The sequence below is a fragment of the Macaca mulatta genome, chromosome 2 (assembly GCF_049350105.2).
Source record: "Macaca mulatta isolate MMU2019108-1 chromosome 2, T2T-MMU8v2.0, whole genome shotgun sequence".
Taxonomy (NCBI): Eukaryota; Metazoa; Chordata; class Mammalia; order Primates; family Cercopithecidae; genus Macaca; species Macaca mulatta.
In genome coordinates, this window is record NC_133407.1 from 116,923,522 (window position 1) to 116,938,108 (window position 14,587).

At 42.2% G+C, this 14,587-nt stretch overlaps 1 protein-coding gene across 9 annotated transcripts in view; it reads right to left on the minus strand.

Annotated features, from left to right (window-relative positions):
• Positions 1-7,855, minus strand: part of DCP1A (decapping mRNA 1A) — a 61,534-nt gene extending 53,679 nt beyond the window's left edge. For 3 of the 9 annotated variants that reach the window (XM_077993155.1, XM_001083504.5, XM_077993158.1), the window contains exons 1-3: positions 7,695-7,855; positions 5,181-5,221; positions 2,434-2,561 (exon numbers count right to left, since the gene is read on the minus strand). In XM_077993155.1, coding sequence (XP_077849281.1) covers positions 2,434-2,561; positions 5,181-5,221; positions 7,695-7,829 — 304 coding nt within the window. In that variant the 5' untranslated portion in view covers positions 7,830-7,855. Of the gene's footprint in view, positions 1-2,433; positions 2,623-5,180; positions 5,222-7,690 lie in introns of all 9 variants that reach the window. The other 6 variants (XM_077993163.1, XM_077993162.1, XM_077993159.1 and 3 more) reach the window with 3 other exon arrangements.
• Between the last annotated feature and the right edge of the window lie 6,732 nt (positions 7,856-14,587).

Below are 14,587 nucleotides of genomic sequence, written 5' to 3' on the forward strand. Positions count from 1 at the left end.
CATGAGTTCACTTTCTTCCTAAGAATGTTCTAGTTAACGTAATAAATACTCCTGATGATTTTAGGTCTCATTAAAACAATTCAACCTATGATACTACAGTGGAGTTAAAGTTACAAAATACTGACATTTTAATGCTGACCCCAGGTTATTCTCTGGATATCTGCTTGATTTTTAGAAAATAAAACCTAGTATTAGCTTGTTTTCTTATAATTTGCCTTCATTTCTTCCACACACGAACTGTAAAAATAATTCCAGACGACTGAAGCTCTGATTAGTTAGCTTCTGGTTACTCATGGTTCAATTATATTTGTGTTATGTCACACTTTCAATTTCACAGGACTTGTGAAAAAAATACAATACAATTCATCTCAGGTTTATGCTAAATGGTAACTGGGTCCAGATAACTTTCCCTACTGACTACTTTAATAATCACACCACTTAGGAGTGATGGCTAAATTAAGTTTCCAGGTAGTAAAGAACAGAATTAAGCCTATTTCACTTAAAAAGAAAATTGGGTCTGTATTCCTTTGCAGAATTTCTCCTACCCTCTTTTCCTTTTTTTGAGACAGGGTCTTGCTCTGTTGCCCAGGCTGGAGTGCAGTGGCGCGATCACAGCTCACTGCAGCCTCAATGACCTCCTGTGTTCAAGCGACTCTCCCACCTCAACCTCCTGGGTAGCTGGGACTACAAGTGTGTGCCACCACACCTGGCTAATTTTTCTGTTTTTTTGTGGAGATGGGGTTTTGACATGTTGCCCAGGCCGGTCTCGAACTTCTGGGCTCAAGCAATCTGCTTGCCTCGGTCTCCCAAAGTCCTGGGATTACAGGTGTGAGCCACTGTACCCAGCTGAATTTTCCCTTTAATGGAATATTCAGTCCAAAGAAAAGAGCAATCTGAAATAATTATGCTGTTAACATTAGTTTAAATAAATCCATCTGAACTTACAGGTATTACGAAGCATGTCTAATATGGCCACAGAATTTAAAATCTGAGAGGTAATTACCTGGAAAAATAGTTTACTGAGAAGTCAAAAGACAGAAACTGTTTCACTTATACTTAAAAGTGTGCTACGGAAAAGAACTTGGGGGTTTCTAGCTTTAAAATAGGCCTTGTTACTTCTCATTCAGGGAATTAAGAGGTGTATAATTTCTAGTAACCTTTTTCTATTTTATACTGAAGACATCCCCCAAGACCAATTACTTCTCAGCCAAGTGAAATTCAAACACATTAACTTTTACTTTTTAAGTTAGAAGCAACATTTCTCCAACTATATCCTTAAATGATAATTAGAGCACAATTATTACCATAACCAGTTTTGATACCCCCTATAGTCAATGTAGAACAAACTGTCCTCAAACACCCATACCTTCAATATCCATACCAACACACTGGAATCAAGTACACTTTTTAGTACTGTAGTTTCTTGGAAGGGCCAATCTAGCTTTGCTGACTGCATCCAATTATCATTAGAGGCTGTAAAAATGCCTGAAAGAACCCTGGACTAAAAAGCAGAAGAGTTATAATCCTAACTCTCCAACAGAGTAATAGTTTTGCATCTCTGAGTCTTAGTTGCCTTAACTGCCTCCCTATAGCACATAGGTTACAAACATTAAAGCACCATAGCTCTTGGCTCAGTGCTGGTAACCAGCAGACACTCAATTAAATAAACAGATAGAAAAACCCTACTTAGAAACATATTCAGACAAAATAAAGTAGAAAAAGTAATAAATATCTTTTAAAAAAACCCCACCACCACTATTCTGGGCAAAAATAATACTTTCTTTGTGGAAAGAATTATCTGTATCTGCTCCCATCCTGTGTGTCCCAAACTAAGTTCTGTTGCTCAGGGATGTGGGCAGCTGATAGTCCACAGCTGCAAAAAAACAAAGGCATAAACCTTATTTTAATAAACCAACAACATAAATGTAGTGCTAGTAAACGAAATAGTAAACAAAATTATATACAAAAGAATGTTTCTAGTTTCAGACCCCAGTATATTTATTTATTTTTTTGAGACAGAGTCTCACTCTGTTGCCCAGGCTGGAGTGCAATGGCGCGATCTCGGCTCGCTGCAACCTCTACCTGCCAGGTTCAAGTGATTACAGGTGCCCACCACCAAGTCCGGCTAATTTTTTTCTGTATTTTTAGTAGAGATGGGGTTTCATCATGTTGGCCTGGGCGGTCTCGAACTCCTGACCTCAGGTAATCCGCCCTCCTCGGTCTCCCAAAGTATTGGGATTACAGGCGTGAGCCACCACGTCTGGTCTCAGAGCCCAGTTTAAAACGTCTGATCTTTCTAACAGACTCATTTATAATCATAAAGTATAGGCCATATTTTGTTTTGTAATTTGAAACTTACTAAATAATGGATTGATAGAAACTAAAGTCACTCGATTTTAAATGTAATAACTATAATAAAACAGATATACTCACAGCTTGCATTTCTATACAGAAGAAATGGTTCATGGAGCTGAAATTCCAAATCTTTATTCACTGGTTCAACTAGATTGTGCATATTTAGTCGATTCACAATGGTAAAACCATGGTAAGGGGAAGCTGACCTTAGATTTAATAGAAGGAAAAAAAAATATGCAGTTACCATTTAATCTGTAGAAATGTTATCTACTATGTGCTTTATTTTCATTTCAGAAAAGAATACGTTAGAACATACAATATTATCAAGCACTTACACCTGTAAACAAAACATTTAAGTCGGATTATATTCTTCCTCTGATGAGAAGTCTCCAAAGACAGTCTCTCAGAGTAAAGGTCAAAGTCCTTACTGAGGCCACCAAGGCCCCACCTGATGTATTCCCCCTCTGACTTCATTTCCTATGGCTCTTCCCCACCTCCTCCTCTCCAGCCACACTGGGCTCCTTGCCACTCTCTCTGCATGTGTGCTTCTACCTAAAGACCTCTTCCTGGATTACTGCCCCAGAAGCTGCACAGCTATCTCATCTCCTGCAAGCCTTTGTTCAGATGTCACCTTTTTCATGAGGCCTACTTGAACTACCCTTTTTAATGTTCCCAAGCTCAATACCTCTAACCTTTCTCTTTTATCCATACTACTTATTTTTAATATTAATTGTCCTGCCCCCACTAGGATGTAAGCCCCATGCAAATGGAGCTTTTGTCTTACTTTTTTCACACATACATCCCAATATAGACACACAGTTGCTGAATGAAATATCATTCCATTGGATTGGCTATAATGGCTGCCCATCATTACAATAATGGTTTTTCTTGCACCAAACAGATCTTTACATAGTGCTCCTGAGTTAGACAGAAAATGCCTTGAATCCTACAATAGGAAACATCCTTGGTTCCCGTATCAGAGGGATTCGGTATATGATCCCTTACTCTTCACATGTACCTAACATTTCATAGTTTTTCGTTTGTTTCTCTACGATATATATGGGGTGTTAACACTATTCTACAGACTAGAAGACAAGCTTTGAATGATTAAGGACTGTGCCTGAGGTCACACAAATAATGAGTTACAAATAATGTAATTCGGATTCAGTTTCAGGTTTTTTGACTCCAAATCCAAGCTTCTACTATACGAAGTAATCTCTGCAAAGTGATAGTCTGACATCCTGGTATACCTTTATCCAAGGTACACAAAATAGTCTCACATTTTCCAAACACAGTTTCTTGCGTCTCATTTAATTAGAATCAGTACCATATTAGACTCCGTGAATTGTATTAAATCCAGCCACCACTACACTAAATCTCCTACTTTCTATAATCAGTGCCTCTGTATGATAACAATAAACCCAGTAAAGTACCTTTTCCAAATATCATAGAAACTAAGGTTCTAATAACAGAGTTTCTAGAGATTTATACTGCTAATGAAGAGTAATGAAGGGAGTGAGGGTAAAGATCCCTTCCTATTTATTTATCTGTTTATTTATTTTATGAGAGTCTCGCTCTGTCGCCCAGGCTGGAGTGCAATGGTTTGACCTCGGCTCACTGTAAGCTCTACCTCCTGGGTTCACGCTATTCTCCTGCCTCAGCCTCCCGAGTAGCTGGGACTATAGGCACCCACCATCACGCCCAGCTAATTTTTTTGTATTTTTAGTAGAGATGGGGTTTCACCGTGTTAGCTAGGATGGTCTCTATCTCCTGACCTCGTGAACCACCTGCCTTGGCCTCCCAAAGTGCTGGGATTACAGGCGTGAGCCACTGCGTCTGGCCGATCCCTTTCTTTTTAAAAGAAGAAAGATGAATAGCAGCGAACAAACAAAGTGTCTAAGAAAGAAGAGCTTGGTGTACAAATATCAAAGAATTACACTTAAAAGAAGAAAAAAAATGGAGTGCATTTAGATAAGATCTCAAGGCTTTGTATCAAAATTTGGAAGAGTATTTGACAAATTATTTTAAATTGGCATCAATGGAGAAAGGCAATCCTTAAAAAGCAACTCAATGCAAAAAAAAAGGGAGAAGACCAGATATCAGTAATAACTCCTGCTGACTCAAGCTTTAGAAAACAAGGGAAGGAACCTGTCCTTGTCAGAGTAAGACCTTAGAGGAATCCAGGAAAACAAGCACCCCATGACTATCATATACTGTCAGTTGTCTTTAGGCCCCAGAAGCTGCCTAACAAAACAGTTGCAATTTGCAAACCAATCTTAAACATAATGAATTTTTGAATAAGTTAAAAATAAAAAATATGCCATTATGCATAATCCAAGCTTTCTAAAGAACTCTCAAACAAGACACTGTACAAAATCTAGAACTTCTGGGGGTTGGGAAAGAGGACAGAACCAGTCATAAAAGACAACCACCCATGCAGTAATAAAACAACAGAGGTAATGAAAAACATTATTTTACAGAGCTAGTCTATGTATTATCTTTTCCCCAAATATATATCTTTTTTTTTTTCTTTCTAATATGGGGGTAGGGAGAGAGAGGCAGGTATCTGTTTTAGACTCAATCATTATTATTTTGAAATTGCTTTGCTAGACTTTTAATATAAATTCTAGTTCAGTTTATTCTGAATCACAGAAAGGCTCAGAGAAAAGAAAGAACCTGGTTAAGATTTCACAGCTAGGGAAAGATGAAAACTTGAAGGGGACTAGCAGGAAGGTTCCAAAGACAAATGTACAACAGAATTGAACCGTTTGACATTGTTCACCATTAAACTGTTAAAAACAAATACACATATTTTAAAAACTTACCTTCGATATACAAATAAGGTCCCTTCTATATCAGTTTTCTCCTATGAAAGACAATGAGTCCATTAGTTTTTTTTCCCCATAATCAGACCCCAAACAGTCCCAATGGAGAAGTAATGCTTCACGTTTAAGATCAAATTGTTTCATTTCATTTATTATAAAATTAACCACTTTGGAACAGATAAAGTCTCCCTCTCATTCCACAAATTGTGGTTACCATTTCTAATGTATGCTTTCAGTGCTACTGATGCATACATAAGCATACGCAATGTTTAATCCAGCAACATATCTGTATCTGCAGCATTTTTCTTTTTTAATTAGTAAAGGAGAAAATCATAGAATAAACCTTCACTTTTTATAGCTAAAATGTTTTAGCCAGATTTCTTAACTTCAAGGCTAAGGTCCTGTATACTGCAATTTTTTCTCTTTTAAAGTTTATCCAAGTTAATTTTAAAAAAGGAAAGGAATGAAATTTTTTTATAGGATACTTTGTTTCATCACTGGGGAGTTTTCGTACATTTTCACAACTAGTAAATTTTGTGGTTAAGAATTCCTACCAAACAAAACCAGCTTGTTATTTTTAGAACTTGAAGAATCATGAATACTGAAAGTATACCCTGCCTCACAGTAATTATTACAGGCCTTTACCATAGGTCATTTTCTGTGACAAGAGTATTTAGGTTTTAAACACAGTTCAGTGTTTTTTAAAAAATAAATAAGCTTATTAGTTTGCAATTTACAGCCTACAATGGACCTAAATATTTTACTGTAATCAACACATTATTAACATTTTAAATGTTGGTCATATATTGAATGTGCTGGGATTAAAAAATTTAGAAAATCGATCATCTTGATTTCTTCCAGAAGTACTACCCTAGCTTAAATATCATTATTTTCCTTCCTAAGGATTCAGAGGCTTTTTCTTACCTTTAAAACGTTAGGTTATTACTATAAGAAATTGGTAATCAACTGTCTTACAGTAAAAGAAAACTTGCCCACCAGAAAACATCATGTAAAGTTACAACTCACTGTAAAATAACAACAAAGAGAGAAAAGATTTTTGTTATGCTCTACGTGCCAGGATCCAAATAAATGGTAGCAGCTTATTTTTCAATTCAGGTTATTATAGCTTGTATTTCTTATTTAAAACAGAACTCCCCAATGTAAAATTTTAAAATATTGAAAGCCTTTGTGAAAAACTAGAAAAACTCTTTAGTAAAAAGTCCTAGCCCCAAGTCTTCACCCTTGGTCTGCAATCCATATTTCACAAATTTACATATATGCCAAAAAAAGAAAAAAGATTCATAAAATTTCAAACTAAGGCAATGTCTAAAATAGCTACATTTAAAAAACAATCTACAATTTTATTCCTTGTGGCTTCCCATACCTCCTTCTCTTCCAGGAGGCAAAGATAAACAACGTGATTATAAAAACTCTCTTCATCTGAATTAACTGTTCATAAATGCCAAATGATTTTCGATAAATTACTAATAAAAATAATCTACGCATCTGTATTATAGGGTAAACGACATACTACAGTCATCTTCCAGAGTTGTTAGTTTAAGGATTTCACATCTTATTGAAATGAGAACTCCAATCATTGGTGAATTCAATCCAACAAACATTTACATACTATTTTCTAAGTGTAAAGCCTGTAACCGAATGAGTTAATTAGGAAGGGTCAATTACAAGAAAGTGGGAAATGATGCTAGTTGTTTTTAAACAACTAACAAAGCTTCAAGCAGGGGCTAACAAGAATCAGTGAACAGACTGAATGTAACTTTTCGGACCCTCTCCAGTGCACGAAAGCCAGAAAGTACTGAGTCTGAGGGGAACATTCAGAGATGACATCACCAGCATCATAGGTGGAACAAAACACATTTACAGGGTCTCTCTTGTTTGTACAAAGGTCTTCGGGGATCCAGTGAACATGGAAGCCCTTTTCCTAAGTGCCTTGAAATCTTTTCCGAAACTGTGTAGTTTGATTAAAGCCAGACCCACCGCACTCCCCCTTCCAAGAATCGAAACTAATTGGATTTTAAGCTTTAAATCCAAATGACCTCTGCGAAAGGGGCTCTCATTTACGTCTGCCGGGGGAGAGAAGGAGTGTTTATTTTATAGACAATGTACATGTAATTTATCTAATAATCCGCAAAGCCTCAAACACAAGCTTTCAGGCACTCTTTTGACCCCACCGGTCTCATAACTCCCAATGTATCTGCAAAGAAGGCAGGTCGCCCACGTCCCCAGACCCGACGCCAAGGGACTGATCCTGCTCCAATCCTCCCCTCCACTGGCTTTTTCTTGGGATGTCTCGAGCCACTTCTCTCACTCCTATCCCCCAATCCCAGGTGGACCCGACACCCCTCAGGCTCTGGCTCGGTTCTTCGCCAGTCCCTGGCCCCGTCTTCACCTCCCTGGCCTCTTGCTGTGTCCCCCACCCCACAGCAACCCGCGCGGCCCCTTTAAGAGACCGCAGCGGCCGGGCGGCCGTCCTCAGAGCCAGGCGGCACTCACCCACTGGTTGGCCTTGGGGCAGAAGGTGTACAGAGCAACCTGGCCCGTGAGGTCTGCGATGCTGGTGATGTAAGGGTCGTGTTGCTTCAGGGCCGCCAGGCTCATCTCCTGCCCAGCTCGACTCAGCGCCTCCATCTTGAATCCCGGAACCTAGCCCCTCTGGCGGGGGCGGAGTCGCGGACAGGAAAGTGCCATCGAGGCAAGGTTCCCCCATCTGCGTCAGTCCCATCAACTTCCGCCTCTACGTGGGCCTCGCGGCATGGCGGTACGTTAGCCATTCTGGTCCGCCAAGCGCACGCACCGGGCGCCGGGTTCCGGCGTTGTCAGGGTCCACTGCCCTACGACGTGGGGCGGTGTCCACGGCTGCGCAGTGGAGCTTGCAGGCTGGCGTCCGGCGCTTCCCTTCCCTGAGCTAAAACGACTAGGTCCTGGGATCTAATCTCTAGCTAGCTTGCCGAGCTCTTTCCAGGCAAAGGCTGGAGACCGCCGAAGTTCCGGCTTCGCGGTTCGCTGTCTGGCAGGGCCCGGGGCCACAGAAGGAAAACACCTCTGTGGAATGTGGAAATGCAGAACTCTACTGGGCCCGTTTAGAAAGCACAGAAAAGCATGGAAGAAAGGGAGAGGCGAGAAGCCTAGAAAATTACCCTAGATCTTAGGTATGGATATATCGACCTAAAAGAAAGAAGATGGGGCAAAGTTAATGCAAGCAGAGAGTTTATTTGGGCCAAGCTTGAGGATTGCAACCCAGGAGCATAGATTCAAGTTGCCCTGAATATACACTGATTAGCAGAAGGTACAAGTGGATTTTTTTTTCTTTTTCTGTATTTTTTTTTTTTTTTTTTTTTTTTGAGAGGGAGTTTCGCTCTTATCGCCCAGGCTGGAGTGCAGTGGCGCGATCTCGACTCACTGCAACCTCCGCCTCCAAGATTCAAGCGATTCTCCTGTCTCAGCGTCCCGAGTAGCTGGGATTACAGGGGCACGCCACCATGCCCTGATAATTTTTGTTTTTAGTAGAGACGGGATTTCGCCATGTTGGCCAGGCTAGTCTCGAATTCCTGACCTCAGGTGATCCACCCGCCTTGGCCTTCCAAAGTGCTGAGATTACGGGCTTGAGCCACCGCGCCTGGCCCTTTTCTTTTTTACTTTTTGAAACGGAGTCTCGCTCTGTCGCGCAGGCAGGAGTGCGGTGGCGCAATCTCAAGCTCACTACAACTTCTGCCTCCAGGTTTCAAGCGATTCTCCTGCCTCAGCCTCCCATTTAGCTGGGATTACAGGCGCCCGCCACCACACCTGGCTAATTTTTTCTTTCCTTTTTTTTTTTTTTTAGTAGAAATGGGGTTTCATGACGTTGGCCAGGCAGGTCTTGAACTCCTGACCTCAGGTGATCCGCCCGCTTCAGCCTCCCAAAGTGCTCTTTTCTTTTTTTGAAATGGAGTTTTGCTCTGTCACCCAGACTGGAGTGCAGTGGCGCGATCTCAGCTCACTGCAATCTCTGCCTCCCGGGTTTAAGCGATTCTCTTGCCTCAGCCTCCTGAGTAGCTGGGATTACAGGCGCCCGCCACCACGCCCAGCTAATTTTTGTATTTTTTTTAGTAGAGATGAGGTTTCACCACATTGGCCAGGCTGATTTTGAACTCCTGACCTCAGGTGATCTGCCCTCCTCGGCCTCCCAAAATGCTGGGATTACAGGCGTGAGCCACCGCGACTGACTCACATAAATATTTTTGTCCAGTCCTGGGAAGAGTCCATGAAGGGTTTAATTTATCTTGCTTCATTTAAAGCATTAAGCAGATCACTCATTCCTTTGGTAAATATCTGTTGAGCATTTTAGAGCATTTTAAAGAGTCAGGTACTAGCTAACAAGTAAAACAAATCATGGAGACTATAGGGAGTTCCATCCCCGCCAGACTTCTTAAAAAGCAACATTTCTTTCATTAAAAAGGGCATGGATGCCGGGTGTGGTGACTTATGCCTGTAATCCCAGCACATTGGGAGGCTGAGGTGGGCAGATCGCCTGAGGTCAGGAGTTCAAGACCTGCCTGGCCAATATGATGAAACCCCGTCTCTACTGAAAATACAAAAATTAGCCGGGTGTGGTGGTGCACACCTATATAATCCCAGCTACTTGGGAGGCTGAGACAGGAGAATTGCTTGAACCCAGGAGGCGGAGGTTGCAGTGAGCCAAGATGGCGCCATTGCACTCCAGCCTGGGTGACAGAGCAAGACTCAACAACAACAACAACAACAACAACAACAACAACAACAAAAAGGGCATGATAGCCGGGTGTGTTGGCTCACGCCTGTAATCCCAACACTCTGGGAGGCTGAGGAAGGTAGATCCCTTGAGGTCAGAAGTTGGAGACCAGCCTGGCCAACATGGTGAAACCCCATCTATACTAAAAATACAAAAATTAGCCGGGCATGGTGGCACATGCCTGTAATCCCAGCTACTCAGCAAGCTGAGACATGAGAATAGCTTGAACCCAGGAGACAGAGGTTGCAGTAAGGCAAGATTGCACCACTACACTCCAGAGCTTGGGCAACAGAGGGCGAAATTCCATCTAAAAAAAAAAAAGTGGGGCATGGTGGTGTGTACCTATAAGTCCCAGCTATTTGGTAGGCTGAGGTGGGGATCACTTGAGGTCAGGAGTTCAAGACCAGCCTGAGCAACATAGCAAGACCACGTCTGGAAAGAAAAAAAAATTGACGTCCCCAACAGAATTGAAAATTTTTGCAAGATAAAACCATATTTTCAAGAAAATAACACTGAATATTTGTATTGCCTATTATTTTACATCCCAAGACCACTGTTTTTTGTGATTGTGTCACTGAGAAGAGTCAATCTCTGTAAAATAGTTGAAGAAATTTATTCTGATCCAACTATGAGTGACCATAGCCCTTGACACAGCTCTCAGGAGATCCTGAGAACATGTGCCCAAAGTGGTTGGGGCACAGCCTGGTTTTATACATTTTTGGGAGACATGAGGCATCAAATACATTTAAGATGTATATTGGTTCTGTCCAGAAAGGTGGAACAACCTGAATTGTGTGCCAGCACACCTGGCTAATGTAAATTTTTTTTTGTTTTTTAATGTAGAGATGGGGTCTGGCTCTGTTGCCCAGGCTGGTCTCAAACTCCTGGCCTCAACCAATCCTCTGGCCTGGGTCTCCCAAAGTGTCACTGATAAAATGAGTTTTTTCCCCACTGTGTATCAGTCACAAACAAAGAACATCCCATTGAAAAAGGCAGTCAGGTTTTATTCATTTGCCAGGGAATGGAGCAGGTGAGCTGTTCCACTGAAAGCGTCTTTTCTTGAAGAATAAAAGGCAAGAGGTTTATTGCCTTTATTCCTATGGGGCAGGAAAGGATTGTTAGTATGTGCAGGGTGGGACTCTAGACACGCAGGCTCAATTCATAAACGTGCATCTTCATACATTATATGTACACAAAATGGCAGAGATTTTCTGTTAGGGAAGGGAATTTTAGCATTATAATGAGATGTTCATGATCTAAAGGCACCTAGGGTTTGCCTGTCCCCGTTTGCGCTGGTTTTGTGGTGTCTTGTCTTCCTCTGGCATCTGGTCAGGGGTCAAGAAGCTCTGGCGCCATCTGGTTTCTTTAAGCAGCAGTGCCTATAGATAAAGGGGCCAAAGAAAAACAATAAGAAAAAGGAGGCTGGGCGTGGTGGCTCACACCTGTAATCCCAGCACTTTGGGAGGCTGAGGTGAGTGGATCATGGGGTCAGGAGATCGTGACCATCCTGGCTAACATGGTGAAACCCCGTCTCTACTAAACATATAAAAAATTAGCCAGGCGTGGTCGCGGGCGCCTGTAGTCCCAGCTACTCAGGACGCTGAGGCAGGAGAATGGCGTGAACCCAGGAGGCAGAGCTTGCAGTTAGCCGAGATCACACCACTGCACTCCAGCCTGGGCGACAGTGAGACTCCATCACCCCACTCCCACCCCACCCCCCAAAAAGGAACTTTCCCAGTTATTTCATCAGGGCTGTCCTGGTTAACAAAAATGCTGAGATTACAGTCATGAGCCACCATGCCCAGCCCCCTTGTTTGTTAATGTAAAGAGAAATTTAGATTCTTTGCAGAATCATGTAAGCATGTACAAATGTGGACAAAGACACAGGGATCGTTCATTCACTCTTAACTCAGTATTTATTTAACTCCTAATTGTGAGCTGGTGGCCCCTTGGGAGCATCTCATTCTGTTTAAGACATTCCTGGCTCTGGGGGGAAAAAGAAAGTAGGACAGTGCAAGGAAACAGGGATGATGCTAGAGACATTTCTCTTTGAAATCCAGAGGACAGAGCTGCTAACTGGCTGGGAAATTCTAGGAGGGCTTCCTGAAGGAGATGATGTTCAAATTGGTGTTCCAGGGATGACTGGGAGTTTAGGGGGAAAAGGTAAGGCCTCTGGTTCATTTCACAGCTCAGTGGTGAGGTAAAGAAGATGTGGTCATCCTCATTTGACAGATGATTTAATTGAAACCTGTGGGGAGAAATCACTGGCTCAAAATTCCACACTAGTCACAGAGGATCCAGTATTAGAATCTAGGGACTCCTATCTTCTACCCTGGGATCCTTTCCTACACACCCCAAATGCCTTTCTTCCTTCCAGTGGCTGCAGGTAAGAGCCCTGTTCCTCTCTACCTACCTTCAATCTGTTTTAAAAATCTGCACCCTAATTTTTAAAAATCTGCACTTTAATGTTTAAAAAACATACATTCATCTGGTACAAAATTCAAAAGGCACTCTTGAAACTGAATTTAGATTTTTTCTTACATAGATTTCCTAAAATAATCTAAGACATTTCATTTTAATTTACTATTTTTGATTGAGCAGGGCTAGGCTAGTAAAGAACACCAAGTTATTTTAGGGAGTTTTCATATTTGGAATAGAAAATCACTCCGGGCCAGGTGCTATGGCTTACGCCTGTAATCCCAGCACTTTGGGAGGCCAAGGCGGGCGGATCACAAGGTCAGGAGATCGAGACCATCCTGGCTAACACGGTGAAACCCCCGTCTCTGCTAAAAATACAAAAAATTAGCCGGGCATGGTGGCGGGCGCCTGTAGTCCCAGCTACTCGGGAGGCTGAGGCAGGAGAATGGCATGAACCCAGGAGGTGGAGTTTGCAGTGAGCCGAGGTTGCACCACCGCACTCCAGCCTGGGCGACAGAGTGAGACTCCATCTCAAAACAAACAAACAAACAAAATCAAAAAAAGAAAATCACTCCAAAACACATATTTGACTCCATCTCAAAACAAACAAACAAAAACAAACAAACAAAAAAACCAAAAAAGGAAAATCATTCCAAAACACATATTTGCATGCCCCTAAACATGCTCTGATGCCCCATATAGCTCTTAGGACATATTAAAGATAATGGGAATATTTTGGACTTGAAATTCATCTTCATTTGTCATGAGGCCTAATTTTGCCTTGTATTTGTGAATCAAACCTTAAGACCTTTCTTGTGTCTTTACACAATAGACTCTGAGAGGGCGAGATGGCATCTTAGTCTTATTAGGCCCCCAGTACCTAGCTCAGCTCCTGGCATAGAGTAGACTCTCAATAAATATTCGTGATTGAATGTCCTCTTGAAACCCAACTACTTCAAGGCCACACACAAGACTACTAGGAAGGAGGGGAGGAAGCTGAGTGACAGAGGGGGGAAAGAGGCTCTATTCTACACACAGTAACCTACAGTCACTTTGTAGTCGCCCAATGTGTTCTTCCTGCCTGCTGCACAGACAAAACCAATTTACTGAGACCATGGTATTACAGTAAAGAAAGAGGTTTTTTTTTTTTTTTTTTTTTTTTGAGATGAAGTCTCGCTCTGTTGCCCAGGCTGGAGTGCAGTGGCGTGATCTGGGCTCACTGCAACCTCCACCTCCTGGGTTCAGGCGATTCTTTTGCCTCAGCCTCCTGGGTAGCTGGGACTACAGGCGCGTGCCACCACACCCAACTAATTTTTGTATTTTTAGTAGAGACACGGTTTCACTACATTGGCCAGGCTTTTCTCAAACTCCTGACCTCTTGATCTGCCCTCCTGGGCTTCCTAAAGTGCTGGGATTACAGGTGTGAGCCACCACGCCTGGCCGAGAAAGAATTTTATAAATGCAGAGCTAGCCAAATGGAAGGCTTAGAGTTATTATTCAAATTAGTCTTCCGGAGAACTCAGAGGTTGGGGTTTTTACGGATAATTTGGTGGGTAGTGGGCTAGGGAATGCATGCTACTGATTGGTTGGTGATGGAATCATAGGGGTGTGGAAAACTGTCCTCATGCACTGAGTCTGCCTCTGAGTGGGGGCCACAGGACCAGTTGAGTCATGAATCACGGGTCCAGATGGGGTCACCACTCAGTTGCCAGAATGCAAAGTCTGAAAAAATATTTCAAAAGACAAATCTTAGGGTCTATGACAGTGATGTTATCTATAGGAGCAATGGAGGAAGTTACAAATCTTGTGACCTTTGGCCACCTGACTCCTGAGCAGTAAGGGATTATAGAAACTATGCCTGCATTTTAGTAGAATTCAGGTCCCTCCCCTAATCCTAGTCTCATGGCCTTTCGTTAGTTTTACAAAGGTGGCTTCAGTCCCTGAGCAAGGAGGGGGTTGGTTTTAGGGAGAGATTATTATCATGCCTGCTTCCAAGTTAAACTATAAACTAAATTCCTGTCATCATTAGCTTGGTCTGTGCCCAGAAATGAGCAAGAACAGCCAGCCTGTGAGGCTAGAAGGAAGATAGGGTCAGCCATGCTAGACTTTTGTCAGTGTCAGAAACTTTGCAATGGTGGTTTCAACTTTTGAGGTGTGTTCCATGTATGTCAACTTGTGTGTGTGTGAGAGAGAAATTGGGTCTTGCTATATTTCCCAATAT